The sequence below is a fragment of the Zingiber officinale genome, chromosome 5B, assembly GCF_018446385.1.
Source record: "Zingiber officinale cultivar Zhangliang chromosome 5B, Zo_v1.1, whole genome shotgun sequence".
Taxonomy (NCBI): domain Eukaryota; kingdom Viridiplantae; phylum Streptophyta; class Magnoliopsida; order Zingiberales; family Zingiberaceae; genus Zingiber; species Zingiber officinale.
In genome coordinates this window covers 2,198,263-2,217,984 of record NC_055995.1, presented here as the reverse complement: position 1 = coordinate 2,217,984, position 19,722 = coordinate 2,198,263, and the positions used below count along the sequence as shown (strand labels likewise).

Sequence of the window (19,722 nt, the reverse complement as noted above, 5' to 3'; positions counted from 1 at the left end):
GCCACGTCGTAGCAAACGGGCTAGAGTTGAGAAATCGTTCGGGCCGGACTACATGACTTTCATGTCAGAAATGGAACCAAGAACATTAAGTGAGGCTCTCTCTAGTCCCGATGCTCCAATGTGGAAAGAAGTTGTCAATAGTGAGATTGAGTCTATCATGAATAATCATACTTGGGAATTAGTAGACCTTCCTTCTGGTAATAAACCATTAGGTTGTAAGTGGATACTAAAACGCAAGTATAAAGCTGATGGATCAATTGACAAGTATAAGGCCAGACTTGTAGCCAAAGGGTACAAGCAAGAGGAAGGCCTTAATTACTTCGACACCTACTCACCGGTGACAAGGATTACGTCCATACGAGTGCTAATAGCCATTGCAGCACTGTATGACCTTGAAATACATCAAATGGATGTTAAGACTGCGTTCTTAAATGGTGAGTTGGAAGAAGAAATTTATATGGAGCAACCCGAAGGATTCATAGCTCCAAGAAATGAGAAAAAGGTGTGTCGACTTGTTAAGTCGTTATACGGACTTAAGCAAGCGCCTAAACAATGGCACGAAAAATTTGACAAAGTAATGCTGTCAAACGAATTCAGAATAAATGAATGTGACAAATGCATTTATGTCAAAGACACACCCAAAGGCTATATAATCGTCTGTCTGTACGTAGACGACATGCTAATAATGGGTAGTAATCATGATGTAATCATGATGTAATCATGACTACAAAGAAAATGTTGACCAAAAATTTCGATATGAAAGATATGGGTCAAGCAGATGTTATATTGGGAATTAAAATTCTCAGGACATCAGAGGGGATAGTTCTAACACAATCCCATTATGTAGAATCAGTATTGAAAAGATTCAATGCGTACGATCTTTCTACTGTAAAAACACCTATGGATCTAAGTCAACACTTAGCGAAAAACCATGGTGAGACCATATCGCAGTTGGAATACTCTCGGATAATAGGCAGTTTGATGTATCTTACAAACTGCACACGTCCGGATATTGCCTGTACGGTCAACAAGCTGAGTCGTTTCACCAGTAATCCAAACGATGCCCATTGGAAGGCATTGATGCGAGTTCTTAGATATTTGAAATATACTATGAACTATGGATTACATTATGGAAAATATCCCGCTGTGTTGGAGGGATATTGTGATGCTAATTGGATATCAGATACCAAAGACTCCAAATCCACTAGTGGATATGTATTCACGATCGGTGGGGGAGCAGTATCTTGGAAATCCACTAAGCAGACGTGCATTGCTCGGTCAACTATGGAATCCGAGTTTATAGCACTAGACAAAGCAGCTGAGGAAGCTGAATGGCTGCGGAACTTCTTGGAAGATATTCCGAGCTGGGAAAAACCTGTACCTGCCGTACTGATCCACTGTGATAGTCAATCGGCGATTGGAAGGGCACAGAGTAGTATGTATAATGGGAAGTCAAGACATATACGTCGTAGACATAATACCATTAGGCAGTTGATCTCGAATGGAGTGATTGCAATCGACTATGTTAAGTCCAAAGATAATTTGGCAGATCCTCTTACGAAAGGGTTGAGTCGAGATCAAGTATACTGCTCATCAAGAGGAATGAGATTAAAAAATCTACAACTGAAAACGACTGAAGTGGAAAACCCAACCTTGTTGACTGGAGATCCCAAGATCTTAGTTCAATGGGACAACAAAGTTTCAGAAGTTGTGGTTCAGCACAGAAGATAGTTTATCTCTATCCCAATCCTAGGATGAATTTGTGCTGTCCTACCTCATGTAGTGAGGTTAAGCTTATGCTTTTAGTGACTTCTATACCTTATAAGGTGGAGTATGGTAGGATACTCTTGATAGAAGTGTCACCTATGTTTGTGTGAAGACAGGCCGCTTCAATGAAACACTCATGAATCCAAGATGGTGTCCATGGCCAAAACGGAACCAACCATGAGAACCTAAAGTATGTGAGATAGGTCTCTGTGTGGGTGTTATTGTCTTAGTATACACAAACAGCTGAGCAGTTCAAGACATCACGTTCACTGCGCAGCCTAGTATACTCGATAGCATTCCACTACGGAAGGTTCAAAGCCACAAGCTACCTCTCCCGATGCAGTGACTTATCGATTGGACTCTTGTAAAGTGTCAGCATGCATACACGCATTACATTAATTTCCATTCATGTGGGGGATTGTTGGATATTGGGGCCTAAATGGACCAATACGATTGTGAGGAGGAAAAATCGGAAGCCATCAATTGTTGAAAGTCGTAATTGACTTCAAAATTGAAATCTACGTTTCGCGTAGATAGATTTAGACTATTAATTTGCTCAAAACCGATTAAGGGTGAATGAGAAATTAATGTTCAAAGTCGGCCCAAAATAACGTTGGTTATTCATTAAGGAAATGCAAGGGAGAATAGTCCCACATCGGAAATTTCCGATGTGCATTCCTTACTTATTAATGATGTTGAGTTATTGGAGTTAACTCAGAAAAGTACCAGGTACTCTCTGCTCAGGGGCGAGCAGGTGCTCGCACCTGTGAGCCCGCCACCCGCCACGTGCGCACGTGAGCAATGGGTGCTTTGGGCGCTTTGTAGGCGCACTTTGCACTTTGTAGGCGCACTTTGCACTTCGCACTTCGCATCGTCGCGAGGAGCATTGAGGAGCTTAAATTTATGCTCCAGGTGACATTACAGTGCCTACATGGCACTCGGGTGATGTGTCAGGCTAGTACCTGACATGGCAGTGCCTATGTGGCATCCTCGTGGGCAAAGGGAGATGACTGGACAGTTGGTTGGGCGAACGGATGGCAGCCATTGATCAACGTTGATCAAAGAAGTATGGTGGATCGCTTGTGATGCGATCTAGAGCGTTGGATCACAATGAGTCACGATCTGACGGCTTGGGATGAGACATGATCTGAAGCATCGGATCAATGGATCCAGATCCGATGGCTGATAGATCTGAGGGTCACAACTCTTAGATCTGATGGATGAGATTAAAGGGGCTATGTGAAGGGCTATAACTCTTCAGTCCGGACGGCCCAGATTAATCCACCCAAAGGTCACACCCCTCCCTAAAGCCTCTTCCTTCTGTATAAATAGAACCCTCCAGATTGGAATCAAATCACTCAACTTAATCTTCTCTTCCTCAAGTATTCACTCACTCATCTTGTGCATTCAAGAGTCCAAGAAGCCTACGAGAAGGTTCGCTGGTCTCGGAAGTCGGAGTGCTACGATTCCGAGACGATTGTCGTCGTTGTATCTTGGGAACAAATTGCAACAATCCGTTAAGCACCGTAGCGGAGCAATATCGTTTACGGAGATAGTGTCAAACACTAGCCTCAACGATCAGTTTACATACTCCGGAATTTACCGGAAACAACAGGATGGACATCGACTAAAGAATGATTTTGTTCTTGTGGAAAAGGAGGAGAGCGGCGGAGGAAATGATGGCGACTGGGAGACCGTCGTCGGCAGGAGGAAGCATCCTCAAAAGGTATCGACTTTTTTTGATACGACTGGTTAATCCAGTAGCTAGGAGCATTGAGCAAGAGTACATGGCCGATACAGAGCATGCTGCAAATGTAGAACCAACAAGAGAGGAGCTCCATGACCTCTCGAAAGCTTGCAGCAGATTGTGGGAACTCTATATAAATCGACTGGTCCCCGGCAAAGACTTCGAGATCGAATGCGGCAGAGGAACCAAGGTCTACCGAGAGGAAGACATGGCAGCAGGGAGCCTATTCACCTGGTTGAGTAATTCTGTCCTCAGACGACCTACTTATTCTAGGTTTTGCTCTCTTCTTGATAACTACAATCCAGATGAAGGATACAGAGAAGTGGTCACCTCAGAAGAGAAGCATGAGGAAGCTGCATTTATAGAGGAAATTAGCAGGACTGCCAAGTTTGTGAGCAAGTTGCATTCAAAGAACTGATTTCTCTGAATTACTTCAACTGATCTCCACTGTGTGATCCGCAGCCAGACTCCGAGACTCAAGTCCTGTCGATTCAGTTTGAGTGGAACGACAGTCTGAAATCTGTCTCCACTGTCCTTGTTGGTGTCAGCCCGGAGTTTGAGATTGCGCTTTACACTCTCTGTTTCTTCGGTGGTGAAGAAGACAACCATCTTCAGCTAGGCCCATATTTTGTCGACATAAAGTGCTATCGACTGGGAAGAGACGAGATTGGATCGGCATTTCCCGTAGCTGAATATTGATTATGCATGAGTTTTTCTGTTGTATCAGATGGAATTGCTGCGAAAATTTTAACCTTTGTTTTTGCCAGATGATTGTGTTAGAATTTATATTGAGCTTTAGTATGTTAATAATGGGGAAGAAGAGAGTTTTACTAGTGATTTTCATGATTCTTCTATTAAAAAATAATAAAAGAGGTTTTGGACATAAGTCAAAAGAGTGCCTTTGTTGTCCCACTTTGATTTTTTTTTAAATTTTTTTTATGAAAAAGATTTTTCATGTCATATAAAATGACACAATTATCTTTTACTATACTATACTGTTCTTATTATTATCTCTATTATATTTTCTACCTAAATCCTTAACCTAAGATATATTATATTAGTTACTATTCCATAGCTATCATATAATTGTAATAGTTACGGTTTCGTAGCTATTATAATATGAGAAAAAAAATTTAAGACTAAAATTATTTGGAGCCTTCGAAAAGGCTTTAAATGATATTTTTTGAGTTGAAACCAAGCTATTACGGATTTCAATTTGTAATCAATTATAGATCTTTGAATGAGTTTCGATTTGATATATTACGTCTTATAATTTAATCCAAGTCAAAAGTTATAATCTCTCAAAATTTAAAATTTAACCGTCACATTGTGGCAACTATGGTTTTGTATCTACTACAAATAAGCTGCCACATAATTATAATAGTTATGGTTTCGTAGCTGTTACAAATGAGTTATCACATAGTTATAGTAACTACGGTTTAGTATTTGTACAACATGAATGCTAAACCCTCAACTTTAAGAAATTATAATTTTTTTACTTAAGTTGAATCACCGGACATGCAATATATTAAATTAAAGTTAATTCATAGATCTACAACTGGTTACGAGGTGGAACCCATAATAACCTAGTTTTAGACTCAAAAAATATCGTTTAAATTTTTTTGAAAACTCTAAATAATTTTAGTCTTAAATTATCTTTTTTTTTCATGATGTAACAACTACGAAATCATAGTTATTACAACTATATAATAGTTTAGTTATAATAGTTATGAAATTATAACTGTTATAATTGTATAGTATCTATGGACACATGACGATTAGAAAATATCTCAAATTAAGCGGAAAATATAAAAAAGAGATTAGGATAGAGTATAGATAATAATAATAATAATAATAATAATAATAATAATAATAATAAAAAGATATTATTGTTAATTTGACGTCCTAATTAATTATTTGCTAAATATCCTCTAATGATATATTAGCTGCAGCAATGTGGATAAGACAGGTGGGAGCTTGTGGTGCTGTGGTGGTCCTGCACTTGTTTTCCTTGAACCCAACCAAACCCTTTTTTTTTTTTTTTTTTTTTTTAATCTTATCTCATTCTGTCCTTCTGCTCCAATTTCTTTCGTTTCCCATCTACTCGCTCCATAGTAGGTGAAGGTAAGTTCGCTTTACCCTAATACAGCCAAGTTCTCATGATCTCTCTGTTCGGTTGTTATTGAGCTGTCCGTGATAGATCTTGCGCTAAGGGCTCCTTTTACGGCTGGAGACAGCCTGCTGATCTCGGCAAGAGGGCTTTGAGATTGGGAATCTTCTTGTCCTGTGCTTCCTTGGCGTTGATTTAACTTTCGTGTTCTTTTTTTTTTTTTTGATGTTCAGTTCTGATTTCGGTAATCAATGTGTTCGTAGCAATGAAAAAATGCTACTTTTTAAGTGTGGTGTTCTAAGCAATATTTCTGTGTTACAATTCTTTTCTTTGTTATCCCAAAGGATTTAAAAAAGAAAAAAATAAACAACTTTTGAAGGATTATCCTTTTTAGATTTGAATCAGATAGCTGAGGAATTTGTGTCTTGGGGTTGAAGTAATTGACTGATAGGCTACAGTGAATTTTTTTTGTTTAATTTGATCTGTGGCTAGACAATCATTTCGTCTAAGGCTTACATTCTCGACAACAGGAATCATGCAGAGGGCATTTCAATCACTCGGTTTGCACGGAAATGTTCTTAAACGAGCTGTTCTTCAACACATCCGTGTCTTGAACCCTTCAGTGCTACCCACTATGTTTTCCCGCTATGAGTCTGTTTCTCCTGCGCAATTGGAAGAGCATGGATTCGAAAGCACAACTATCCTGGATATTCTCACAGTTAAAGGGAAGCATGCTGATGGCTGATGCTATCAAATCTGTATGTCCATGTGACAATCCTTGTTTCTTTTTGGTTATTTGTTGTGGCAACTTCATAGGAACGTGAGTACCGGAGTAGACATATAGATAGTCATTACAGCCTTTCGGGGAATGCCATCTTTCTTTGAGTAGCTTTACGCAAATTAATACTTTGATGCTCTTCTAGATGACACAACACAATGTTGGAGCTTTGGTGGTGGTGAAATTTGTGGTAGAGAAATCGATTGCAGGGATTGTTACTGAGAGAGGTAATTGTTAGTCAGTGCTTTATTTTGTTTATTGTAAAATGGTACTTGAATAAAAATGTTGCTTGCAGAAGATTGATTTGCATTTGCTCGAACCTACCTTTGCATGCACAAACCTAAATATTTATGTGCCAACATAAGAGAATTCGTAAACCGTATTACCATGTTTCCACTCAATGGCACCAGCGAAATCAATATCTGAAGGGAATAAGAAACCCTGACAGTTGGCTTCTTTCTGTACATTCAATTCAGTAGATATTCAGAAGTTCCTTAGTTGTTTCAGTTTCTATTTCAAAATATGTTCTCCAACAGTTACTGCAATTATGTGGAACTATTATAATGCTATCTACTGCAAATCAAATTCATTCTACTTCAAATTATGATAAGCTTCGATGTGTCTAGCAATAAAGATGGTGATTTTTTTGTTTCGTGCTTTCATTATTCAACTTAACATAGATATTATAGTTTTCAAATTTTATGTCTCAAATTTGAAAATTGTATATCAAATAGTTAATTTGTGTTTGTTTTATACTTTTTATCTTTGTGAATTGATGCAAATCAACTGTCCGATGCTTAATGAGTGTTTTCCAATTCCATGCTTCTCGACACTTCGTTAATTGTTAATTGAAGAACTGCTTTCTTCCACTGAGGAAAGGGATTAAGAGCAAAAATATTTGTGGAAATTGGCATAACCAAGTGTTGTTACAAATGGGTATAATTAGGGACTACTATCGAGGATAGACTCATATATATATAACAGAGTATGGACAACTGAGTTTGAGTCTTTTGAGCATCCAATAAGAACAATTGATTCACAGACAAATTTATTCTGCCCTTATTCAGAATCAGTAACCAATTTTAATGATTCTTTTTTCATTTATGCGTTGCAATGTAATTGTGATTCTAATATTTGATTGCTTTGTTCTTCAGATTATGTACGTAAAATCATTGTCCAGGGAAGATCTTCCAAGGAAACTAAAGTCGGCGACATCATGACTGAAGAGGTATAATTGGAGAAGTTGCTTTGCATTCTCTTGCTGTCTATATACATACAAAAGCATAGTATACTTGACAACCTAGCTCATTCTTGGTTCATCGGCACAATTCTTACGCCCTCAAACCGTGGATCTTAGTTTATGGACACCGTAAATTTCTGCATTGCTTCACTTTCCAATCTCATGCAAATTCTTTTACTTGTATTCAGAATAAACTTATCACTGTGACTCCGGATACTAAAGTTCTGCTAGCAATGCAACTGATTGCAGGTTTGCAATGTCTTCTAGCTGAGTTTATTTAGCTCGACTGACTGAAACAGTGAATTGCAACCTCTTCTATTTGTAGAGAAACGAATTAGGCACATTCCCGTGGTTGATGACAAAGGACTGATTGGAATGGTCTCCATTGGTGATGTGGTTCGAGCTGTTGTTAGTGAGCACCGCGAGGAGCTGAACCACCTCAATGCTTACAGCCTACGGACAGCGGTTTCCTGTGAGTTGGTATTTCTCTAGTCATACAAACCTTCCTGTTTCCGAATAAATCTCCTTGGATACTTGAGATTTGGCCTTTTCAATATGCTTTTGAATAAAAACACTAGGAGACTCGGTCGAAGTGAATTGTCGGAAAATGTTGGAATTTCTTTTCAACAATGTCTCAAAAATTTTGAACAAGGCTGAGCTTTCCAGAACCTCATTTTTCATAGAACTGCCGCCGCCTCTTCCCTTCGTCCACCGTTGCCTCCATCGACCTCATTGGTATGGCGCAAGATGACTCATTTGGTCATGAAGTCCGATAGGGAAGTCGTCGCAAGACACAGACATCTTCTACATGATCCTGCTCTAGGTAATAGTCTATATATACAGGCACTCTGAATCTTAGAATTCTATAATGGATTGTGCATGCTTTCTACCTGGACGAAGGAGCATGATGATGGAGATACTCATAGTGTTGATGCAACATGGAACCATTTTAAAGTTGCTGGAGCAAAAGTGGTGTGGTCGGCCATGCGCAATCTTTTGGCGTGCATTAAATTATGCCAATGTTTCAGTTCATTTGGGCTCCTGTCTATTTATAATAAGATTGTTAGTGCGTTTATGTCACTGATCTTTAAACCTTTGCTAAAATGTATAGATTGCATTTCCAAATTAGATTGGACATTTCATTTTTTTTTTTTATTTTTTTTTGGAGGAAAGAACAAAAGAAAAAAAATCAAAATTTTTGTTTAAAACACAAATAAAAATGCATCTATCTATAAAATAAGATATTGTTTATATCGAGATTCGAATTTTAGATTTCATGATGATAATATCTATGCGCTAACTATTAAAGTATTCAGATGGGATAATATAAATGTGTTAGTTTTTACTTCAAAATTAATGGAAAACACCTACTTTTGAGTCAATAAAATTATGCAAATGGATTTTTGTGTTCTACTATCTTAAATCTCCAAATGGGCAGTGGTCAATCTATGGCAAATCTTTCTGAATAAAATCTCTGAAAGATAAGATCTCTCTTGAAGATTTCCCAACAGAAAAAGCTACTTTGTGCTGCCATACGATACTGATCAGTGGTCTAATTAAAACGGAGAGGTTTGGTCAAAAGTTCACGTTCATCATCTCTTCGCTCAGCAGAGAAAGAGACAATAAGCAGGCATGTGACGACGAACTCGAGCTTTAGCTCTCTGTTGCTTGCTTTTCTTCTAATTGCAACTCTCTCTTAATTATAATTATAACTAAGAGACTTTCAGCGAACAGAGAGAAGGTCTAATTACGAAGCTTCATTAATAAAATTCTTGGACAGAGCTACGCTTTGCCCATAAGCAACGCAGTTGTCCTAGTTCCCAGGTTTATCGATCAGCGCATATAACAAATTTCCCAGGTTCAAATTTATTCGATAGATAGATGAATTAGAGAGACGACAGTCAAGCTATCTTCTGATTAGTAGGCAAAATTTAAGCACCTACACTATTAGAAAAAATACTGATTATTTTTCAATTTCAAGTTCTTCCCAGATGGAAGGATCTGAACCATGATTCTTGATTTTGTCTGCTATTCAAACCTGCAAACTGAAGAAGCATTTTAATCTTCTAAACAAAGGGAAATTTGAATAATTATTCACCTATTAAAACATAAAATTTCCTCTTTTTTTTTCAAACAGTTCAACTCCACAAATGCACTGTACACTGATGCAGCCAACTCCACTGCGTCCCCCAGCAATGGGGAACTAAAAGCAGAATTAGGAATGTTCCATCAAATCTAAGCTAAATTGTACAGGAGGGATTTGGCATTCTTTTCAACAATTCAGTTATTTAAATTTTATCTAAACGATCTTCCCGGATCACTTTTATATATATATTCAAAAATTAATTTTTTAAATATTCATCCGACTCTAAATTCTTTTAGATGATTTTACCAGCCTCTAAAAGATCTTAACAATACCTGACACATGGACCTCCAAGGAAACAGTGACTGACACAGAACATCTAGGAAAATGAGAAAAGAAACATGGAGAAATGACCATAGGGCGCATTCAGACCTCAAGTGTGGAGTTGCCTCCTTTAAAATCCAAAAGAAAGGAACCCTAATTAACGAAAAGAAGAGAAGAGAAAGATGGAAATAAAAGATATATATACATAAAAAAAGCCAAAGATTCTGGGCATCGTTAGTTGTATTATAATGCCTTGGCCTCCTGCTTTTACTACACCTATCAATAAAATACATCATTTAGACACGAAAAGAGGAGGAGAGGAAAAGAGCGTGCTCGAGACACTTTAAGCATGGCGTCTTGATTACACCTCCCATGGCTGCAACATCCATCGATCATGCAAGCGGCAGAGCTCAGCATGAAGGGAGGGAGGGAGGAGGGAGGAGGGAGTGATGGTGCTGGGAGTTAGTGCATTATAGTTAATTGAGGAAACTTGGGAGGTTTCGTAGTGGCACCAATGGGGGACAACTAGTTTAGTGGCACAGGGCGTAGAAGACAAGGGGCACCCATGTACCAAGATAAAGACAGATATAGAACAGCAACAAGAAGAAGGTCCAAAGCTCCAAAATTCCACAAAAATGGCTGCTAGCCACCACAACTCCCTCCCAACTGTATTTGTCCCCATTCTCGCTCTCCTCCTCCTCCTCCTCGCCGCCGTCAGTCCCGTCTTCTCGGAGTCGAACAGCACGGTTTTCCGGCCGGGGGAGGAGATGAGGAAGTATAGGAGGATAAGAGCCCATCTTAAGAGACTGAACAAGCCTCCTTTGAAAACAATTGAGGTTGTTCTGTTTTTCCTTTACTTTACTTTATTGTTCTTGCCGCAAGATCTCACCTTTTTGGCTTGTTGACAGAGTCCCGACGGGGATCTCATTGACTGCGTGCTCTCTCATCTTCAGCCTGCATTTGATCATCCCAGGCTCAAAGGGCTGAAGCCTATGGTAAGTTTTCATTAGCATGGTTCTTGCCATCCTTCATCTGAAGAACTCAAATGGTTTTCCTGAATTTGCAGGATCCGCCGGAGAGACCAAAGGGCCATGCCCCTGATGACACCGCGGCCGCCGGAGACGAGTTCCAGTTGTGGAGGACGTCCGGCGAGTCGTGCCCTGAGGGGTCTGTTCCGATCAGGAGGACCACAGAAGAAGACATTTTGCGAGCCAGCTCCGTGAAGAGGTTCGGCCGGAAGCCTGCCGTGACAATGAGCCATGATTCCGAAAGCAACGACCATGAGGTCAGTTTTGTGTTCTTGATTATTCCTCACTTTCTTCCTCCGAAAGCATTGGATTTGTGCATGAACAACTCATACTTCACCCGATCGCAGCACGCGGTTGGTTATGTTGTGGGAGATCAATACTACGGTGCAAAAGCAAGCATAAATGTGTGGGCACCCAAAGTGACAAGCTCCTCTGAATTCAGCTTGTCACAAATTTGGATCATCTCTGGATCTTTTGGCACCGACCTCAACACCATTGAAGCTGGGTGGCAGGTACTAAATTTGGCTTAAAAAGAACTATGAACTTGAATAATACTGAGAAAGACATCTCTGTGCTCTTCTTCCTGCTTCAGGTGAGTCCGCAGCTCTATGGTGATAGTTCTCCAAGGTTCTTCACTTACTGGACTGTAGGTTCCTGCATATCTCAATCAATTTGATCGCAATTAACTAGATATTTTATACATTTAATCACTAAATGAAAATTTTCAGACTGATGCATATCAAGCAACAGGATGCTACAACCTTCTGTGTTCAGGCTTCATACAAACCAACAACCTGATAGCCATTGGAGCTGCCATTTCCCCTGTTTCAACACCCAGTGGTGGACAGTTCGATATCAGTCTCTTAGTGTGGAAGGTAATTTGCTAAACTAATTCCTAGTTCTTCAGTAAAAAGGAAAAAAATAGAAATTAAATCTGGGACTGTGATTGAATACATATCCACCAGCTACTACCTACTTCCAGCTACCTTAACTTAATGGCCTCTTGTCCAGACTTGCATGGCCTTAAATGCCTTTGGTAAGTGAATTGAAGTTGTCTGAAACGGAAACTAGAAAGAAAGGCATGGTCAGTGGTCAGTAATGATTTATCATCCACCTTTATGCTAATAATAATTCAAATGTTAGATTTGTAGGTAAATTCTTTGCAGATTTTAAGTTTTATCCTTTAGGCAGGTGAGGAAGCACGTACCAACTCTTTCACTGTGCAAGTTTTCATAATTAGCTCAGAACAACCCAGGACAAAATGAATTGAATGCGGCTTAATAATTCTCTGAAAATAAAGGTTAACTTGATGTGACATGAATTGTAATTATATTAGAGGTTAATTAGCGTATAAATATGTGGTTAACAGGATCCGAACCACGGGAACTGGTGGTTGGAGCTGGGGTCGGGGACGCTGGTGGGTTACTGGCCGTCGTTCCTGTTCAGCCACCTGTCGGAGCACGCGAGCATGGTGCAGTTCGGCGGCGAGGTGGTGAACACGCAGCCGATGGGGGAGCACACGTCGACGCAGATGGGCAGCGGGGAGTTCGCCGGCGAGGGGTTCGGCCGGGCGTCCTACTTCCGGAACCTGCAGGTGGTGGACTGGGACAACAGCCTGGTGCCGGCGCCGAACCTCCGGGTGCTGGCCGACCACCCGAGCTGCTACGACATCCAGGGCGGCATCAACGCCCTGTGGGGCAACTACTTTTACTACGGCGGACCCGGGAGAGACGACAACGACGACGACAGCTGCTCTTGAATTAAGACAATTATATATATTCATAAGCATTATTAATATATACACATGCAACCCCAAGTCTTCTTTCTTTCTTTCTTTTTTGTTTTTGTTTTTTACTTATGTGATTTATTGTTTGATCTTGTGATGGATGCAACCAAATCAATTAAGGTCGTTTTACATCTAGCTAGATAGATTTTGGTGAATTCACTTAGCTTTCTAGTTTTTATCCTTTTTACTCCCTTCTTTGGATTGATGTGGATTTGCCAGAAGTGTATACACAACTTCAGGAGCAGATGTAAATTTTGAAGGATATAATGGAATTAGTGATACTTCAAAGTTGGTGTGCCAGTTAGTTAGTTAATTTCCAGCAGGTTAGTGGGGATTCTTCTTGTAAGTCGATCTCCATTTCGTTCTCTTCATTTTCTTACAGAATTCATGATGCTGCCACAAGGATGAGAGAGTGAAAATTGATAGGTGCCACCGTGCCAAGATCCTTAGTTCAGCAGATGAACAAATAGTTAAAGGTCAAGGAAAAAAATTTTACCATGCATTTTGTTGGTAATTATTCTTGATAATTTTGATTATCTATCTAAGATTAGCAACAAAAATTCTGTTTGATTTAGATAATTGATGATTCCCGAATAATATTTCATGTCCGATACATGTCAACAAAAAGAACATACAATCAGAAATTGAAAGTTTTTCTTAATTCTGAGGTTAACTATTATTTTTTTACCAAAAATATCTTTTGATAAAAGAAAATATGAAAAAAAATATATATATAAGAAAATAAAATAAACTTTAAAAAAGAAAAACACGTAAAAAAATGTAAAAAAAATCGTAAAAAATAATAAACAAATGTAAAAAATAAAAAATAAAAAATAAAAAACGTAAAAAAAATTAAAAATAGGAACAGCATAACAAAAATTAAAAAATTTCAAAAAACGTAAAAAATAGAAAAAATGAAGAAAAAAATAAAATAACGTAAAAAAATAAAAACCATAAAAAACAAAAAAAATTAAAAAATGTAAAAAAAAATAAAAAATGGAAAAATGAAAAAATGAAAAAAAAAATAAAAAATAAAAAAACTTAAAAAGAAATATTTTTTAAAAAAAATGTAAAAAAAAAATAAAAAACACATAAAATTAAAGAAAAACATGAAAAAAACATAAAAAAGATAATAACAATAACAATAATAATAATAATAATAATAATAATAATAATAATAATAAGTATGATTAATTTTATAACTGAGGGTAATACAGTAACATATTAAACTAGGTTATCCATTAAAATATTCAAATAAATAAATTTTTATTGCATTACCTAGATTGAATCAAAAAATATTTGGTTATGTTTTATTCCCCATAACCTTAGTTATATAATTATCTGGTAATTACATAACTAAGATTATACATGATAACTTGAACTAAACACACCCTTAGAATGAGTTTAGTTTAAAATTATTATAAATAATTTTGATTATCTATCTAAGATTATCAATAAAAATCATATTTGATTTAGGTAATGAACGATTCACGAGTAACGATCCATGCCAAAAACATTAACAAAAGGGGCATGTGATCCAAAATGCAATTCCTTTGAAAAAGTAATTTTTTTTTTATTCCAGAGTTAAAAAGAATCAAACCGCGGTCATCAAGCAACAAGCGGTGCTAGCTCAACATTGCCATCATTCCCTCGTGTGGAACACTCACCAAGGGCCGGAGGTGACACTGAGTTGGCACCGCCGTTCCTTCATGCTGAAGGCTCGTCGGAGGGCAAAGGTGGTAGGTGGCTCACCGACGATCAAGCGCGAGCTGCTACACAACCGATCGTCACATGATTGCGTGCGCAAGGGACAACAATTTTTTATTTTAACTTTTGTTTTTTTTAAATAAAATCAATTGAATCAATCAACTCCTAGTGATAATTAAGATAAACTAAATAAACCTTATCTAAAGCTTAATAAAATTATCCAGAAAAAAATCTAAAATAAAAAAATTCTAAAATGTTATTCGAACTTATTTATTTATATATATCACCATTAATAATACTAATATTATTATATATATTTCATTTTGCTTTATTTTGTTAAACTAAGTTGTATACTAAAAATTTCAAATAAACAAATTTTTATTACATTACTTAAACTTGAACTAAACAACATTAAATTATACTTTATTCCGCATAATCTTAGTTATGTGATTACTTAATTATATAACTACGATTATACATAATAACTTGAATTGATCGTACCCTTAAAGGCATGAATCAAGGAGTAAACAAGTATTACATGAACATTATAGTTTCCGCTTCATCGAAGTAGCTTTGACAGCAAGGTTGCCGAGGTAGATACTATAGAAGCTCCAAACCATATCTTGCATTTTGAATCTTTCAGAATATGTCGACAATGTCATATGCAAATCTGAATTTTGTCAAGGTTATTACAGAAAGTGGAGATCTAACTATGCATAGCTTTTGGTGGTTGACAAAGAAGTAATACACGAGGCAGTAATATAGTGGAAGAACTTACTCTATATACACCAGCAAACTACAAGGTCAAACTTGCTTAGTATAATATAAAAACAACCACAAGTTTAGTAAGGTTACAGAAGCAACAAGTAGATTAGTAAGGTTGTGAATTCTCACATAATCTCCTGAGATTACAAAAGCAGAGATCTATCATTGTTATCTATAACTTTGGTCTCATTCTTAACCTTTACATTCATCTACAAATTGGTTGCTGAGTGAAAGCTAATAAGTGCATTGAATATCTCAGATCAGGTATCACATGAAACAACTTTTGCCAAGATCAACAAGAATGGAATTTTTCATCTCATCAAAAAAAGAAAAACTAGAATGGAATTTAAATGAATGGCATGGTGGAATAAACGCATACTCTCCTATACCAAAAATGAAAAACTAGAAAAGAAAACTAACATTATTGTGCAAATCGTGGGAAATTACAAGTATCTGAGAGAGTATATTTGAACAACCAGTGACATAAGGATACGCCCAGGAGAGAACGAACGACTGCGACAGAAGGAAAAAATGGAATGAAGGTTTAATCAGTAAACACATGAGCAAAAAAAGAAAGGGAAACGTAGGCATTTGTCAAGCACATTAAAAATGGAAAGAAAATAAAAGAACTGGCTTTTTCTAAGAAACAGTGTACTAGACTTGTGTAATTCAAGAAGTTACCAGAGGAAAACTGTCAAAAATTGAGCATAATCATTATTCCATGATCAACCTTACAACCGATGGGACTGCTACCATCTGCCATAGGCATGGGCTTGCGTATTTTGGAAGTACATGGTTAGGATTCAAAGTTTAGGAGTTAACAATCCCATCAAGTTGACAAAAAAGCCTAATTCATAGATATGACCTTCAATTCCATTCTTGATAGCTTATAAGGTATTAGCCTCTTCATGAGGCATAACTCCATTACGGCCCTGACTAGATTTTGCTTACAGTTAAACTGGTGAGTAACTTAAAACAGACCTTAGTTAATATCATCTAGTAGTGAAACCAGGCAAGGTATTCCAATGACTGACACATATAATTTGTTTTTTCTCAACTTTCAACCAAATCATAAACATTGCTGAAAGTGTTGCCACGAGGTACCTAGTTAGTTAGAGGGTGATAGATTTATTACAATAGAGCGGAGATTAATTTCCAGCGGGAGCATGCCCTCGAAAAAAAACTCCTCCCATCCCCTAGCCACTTGGCGGACAGCTACAAGTTGACCCCGTGATTTATCTCCCTTCGTATAACCTGGAGATGGACTGTGAAGGGTGAACGTAATTACCTTTTGTTACGATACACACATTGCTAAAAGTGATCTTGTTATCACAATCTACATAGAAGATGCAGACCAAAATAAGTTCCCTGTAAGAAATTTCAGTAATTAAAAAAAACAATTTTCTCCACTACAACTTCAGAAAATCATATGTCCAACCATCTCTCACAACATCTACAACAAAGGTTTTGCCTTCATTTAGAATCCTTCCGGGACATTTTTAATCTAATTGTATGTATCTTAATTACTTTAACTTTAGATCCAATATTACAGATCAAATATTAACATGAAATAAAATACGCATGATAATCACTTCAACAAAAAAACTGTTATCTTATTCTTTTATACTTTCACCAAAATTTTGTCAAAAATAAAACTTGACTAGTTACAAGTTCAATTGCTACTGGGAAGAGAAAACCAACCAATGTATGAACCTAAAAAAACATGGGATGAGAAAACCAAACCAAGCATATCCTAAGCAAACTTATGAAAGTACATAAATAAACCTAATCCTTCCCACCTCAGTATCAGGCACTGTAGTCAAATATCGTGTTAATTTTTTTCATCAGTTGCCATTACGTTTTGTCTTTTACATGCAAAGATGCAGCTAATAGAATAGTTGTATTCATTATTCATAACTAAAGCAACTAGTAGAGTGTTTGTCTACTGATCCTGTCCGAAGGCTGAATCAATGGACGCTGGGCACGGAACGCTCTTCGACTACTGACGTGGCTCTTCAACTGCTAGAACGAAACTCCGGCGAACCTGCACAGAAGTCGAGCCGGGAAGGGGGTTCCCAGCAGCAACCCTCCGACGCTCAAGTCAGGTAAGCAACGATGAAAAAGGTGGCTCCCAAAGTCTCAGAATGCGTCCCTCCGGCGAAGTCTGAGGCTCTTTATATAGAGTTGTGAAGGGTTAGGGCACGCATACCGAGGTGCATATGTGTCCTCTGTCCTTTCCTCGGTATGCGGTTGTCAGAAAGCTCACCTGACCCATACCGCTACAGTCAAAGCATGTCCTCGATGGGACAGCAGAATCCCCTGTCACAAGATTTGGAGCATGGCCTACACGTGAAACATACATGCTGTCAGAAAAAGACCTCCCTTGTCCTTTCCCCTTTGCTCCAGATCTAGCGTCCGGGCGGACAACTCCCTCAACATCCGGCCGGACATATGCGGTGGTTTACTTGGGGAGATTCTCCATCACATGCTTTATGGGGACTATTAGCAGTGTTACCTTATGGCTTTGGCCGAGCGTGGGGTCCGCTCGGCCCACGACCTTTTCCCCTGAGCGTCGGAACCCTGCTTTCGACAGGGCGCCTTTAACCATCAGCTGTATATCGTCCGGTCGGCAAGCCGATCGGACCCATCCCTCTCCGGGCGTTCGATTCCATCGGCCGGTCGGACGTCCGGTCGGACCCTGCCCTCTCCGGACGGACGACTACCACTATGGCTTCCACGTGGCGTTGACTTCCCATGGCGGGGCCCCCTGCTCTTACTACCGGATCACTTGCCTCCCCTTCAAGTCTAGTCGAAGGAGGCGAATAGTCCGACTGACTGGACTAAGAATCCGGCCGAGCGGTTCCTCCGTGCTTGTATCATCCGCTCGGCCAACCATAGAGGTAGCCTAAGCGAATCAACAATGGTCTTCACCGGATCTCCTCGTATTCTGCGCCAATCTTCGACATTAAGGTTGAGCACGCTTTCATTAAATGCTCCGAATGCTTGAATGCCACGTGGAGCACTGTCATCGGTGTACGGCGGCGGTAGCATGATATTTTGACGTGATCGAAGCAATTCGAAATGGACGGTTAGATGCATGCTTTGATTCCCGTGACCTGGATCCGACGGTTGAGGCCGCCCGGCCTTCACCCTATAAATTCTTCATTTCCTTCTCTCCCTCACTCGCCTCCGCGACTTCTGCTACTGCCCTCTGCGCTTTGGAGCTCCGGCGATCTTGTTTATGCCCTCCAACGCTCTCCGGCGCCTTTCCTTAATCCCTCTCCCTGCAGTAAGGTTTTATATCTTTCCTCCCTCTTTTCCGGTGTCTCATTCGCATTTCTCTCCCTAGCTCCAATCTTTGAAACTTCTTTTCTTCGTCAGTTGTTTTCCTCTGGCCTTTCCGCTCCTTTTTTTATTTCTTCCGACCGGATCATGGCCAGTTCTTCTTATCCCGAAGAACAATTCCTCGGCCCATGGTATACTACCATGCGGTCCCGATTCGAACAACGGGATTTCGATATTTTGACAGACAATTTCGAAATCCCCGAGGATTTCGAAGTTCGCCTTGCTGGTCCCTCCGCTCGGCCAAACAGACCGCCGCGCGGCGCTTTCTGTGTCTTTCGCGACCAATTTACCGCTGGTCTACGGTTTCCTGTACATCCCTTCATAGTAGATGTCTGTAATTATTTTGGTGTGCCGCTCGGCAGTTTAGTACCCAATACCTTCCGTCTCCTCTGTGGCGTTGTTGTTTTGTTTAAGATTCACAACATCCCCCTCCGACCGGAGGTCTTCTTTTATTTCTACTACCCTAAGCAAGCCGAGCCGGGCACCTTTATGTTCCAAGCTCGACCCGGCTTGGTCTTTTTCAACAAACTACCCACCTCCAATAAACATTGGAAGGACTATTATTTCTACATCCGCATGCCCAATCAGCCGAACTTCCCGACCCAGTGGCAGGTCAGTCTGCCTCCTACTCCCGAGTTGAAGAAATTCAAGACCCGACCGGATTATCTTCATGCCGCAAATGTACTAGCCGGTTTGCGACTTGACATCAACAAACTTCTTCACGAGGGAGTGATGTACATTTTCGGGCTGAGTCCTATACGGACCCCACTTCCGACCGGCTTCGATAAGAATTTTGCTTGGGCATTTGCTTTAATTGCTAACTGATTTCTTCTCCTTTCCATGCAGCTAACATCGTCATGGACTCGGTGATGGCCGGCGTTACGAAGAGAAAGCGTGGCGTTGCATGTTAAGGAAATGGGCGGGTATTCGGTGGTCGGTTCTCACGAAGGAAGGCGGCACCGTGAATCGGCCGCTCGAGCCTCTGGTGACGGAACTATCCTCAGGGAACCGGCGTGGTTCAACGATGAAGCCGTGCAACGTG

General features: G+C 39.3%; 1 protein-coding gene, 1 long non-coding RNA gene and 1 pseudogene across 2 annotated transcripts; 2 read left to right on the top strand and 1 right to left on the bottom strand.

Annotated features, from left to right (window-relative positions):
• The first annotated feature begins 5,644 nt into the window (after nt 1–5,644).
• On the top strand, nt 5,645–8,770 carry LOC121983903 (annotated as a pseudogene).
• Nucleotides 8,771–10,282: 1,512 nt separating this feature from the next.
• LOC121983901 lies at nt 10,283–13,018 on the top strand. The gene is made up of 7 exons (XM_042536588.1): nt 10,283–10,885; nt 10,958–11,044; nt 11,116–11,334; nt 11,425–11,589; nt 11,670–11,723; nt 11,806–11,952; nt 12,447–13,018. The coding sequence occupies exons 1-7, from the start codon at nt 10,685–10,687 to the stop codon at nt 12,834–12,836; spliced, it is 1,263 nt and encodes a 420-aa protein (XP_042392522.1). The 5' UTR covers nt 10,283–10,684; the 3' UTR covers nt 12,837–13,018.
• Nucleotides 11,564–11,947, bottom strand: LOC121983902. The gene is made up of 2 exons (XR_006112730.1): nt 11,839–11,947; nt 11,564–11,731 (listed from the first exon to the last, which is right to left on the bottom strand). It is a non-coding gene; the product is annotated as an uncharacterized LOC121983902 (long non-coding RNA).
• Nucleotides 13,019–19,722: the final 6,704 nt, after the last annotated feature.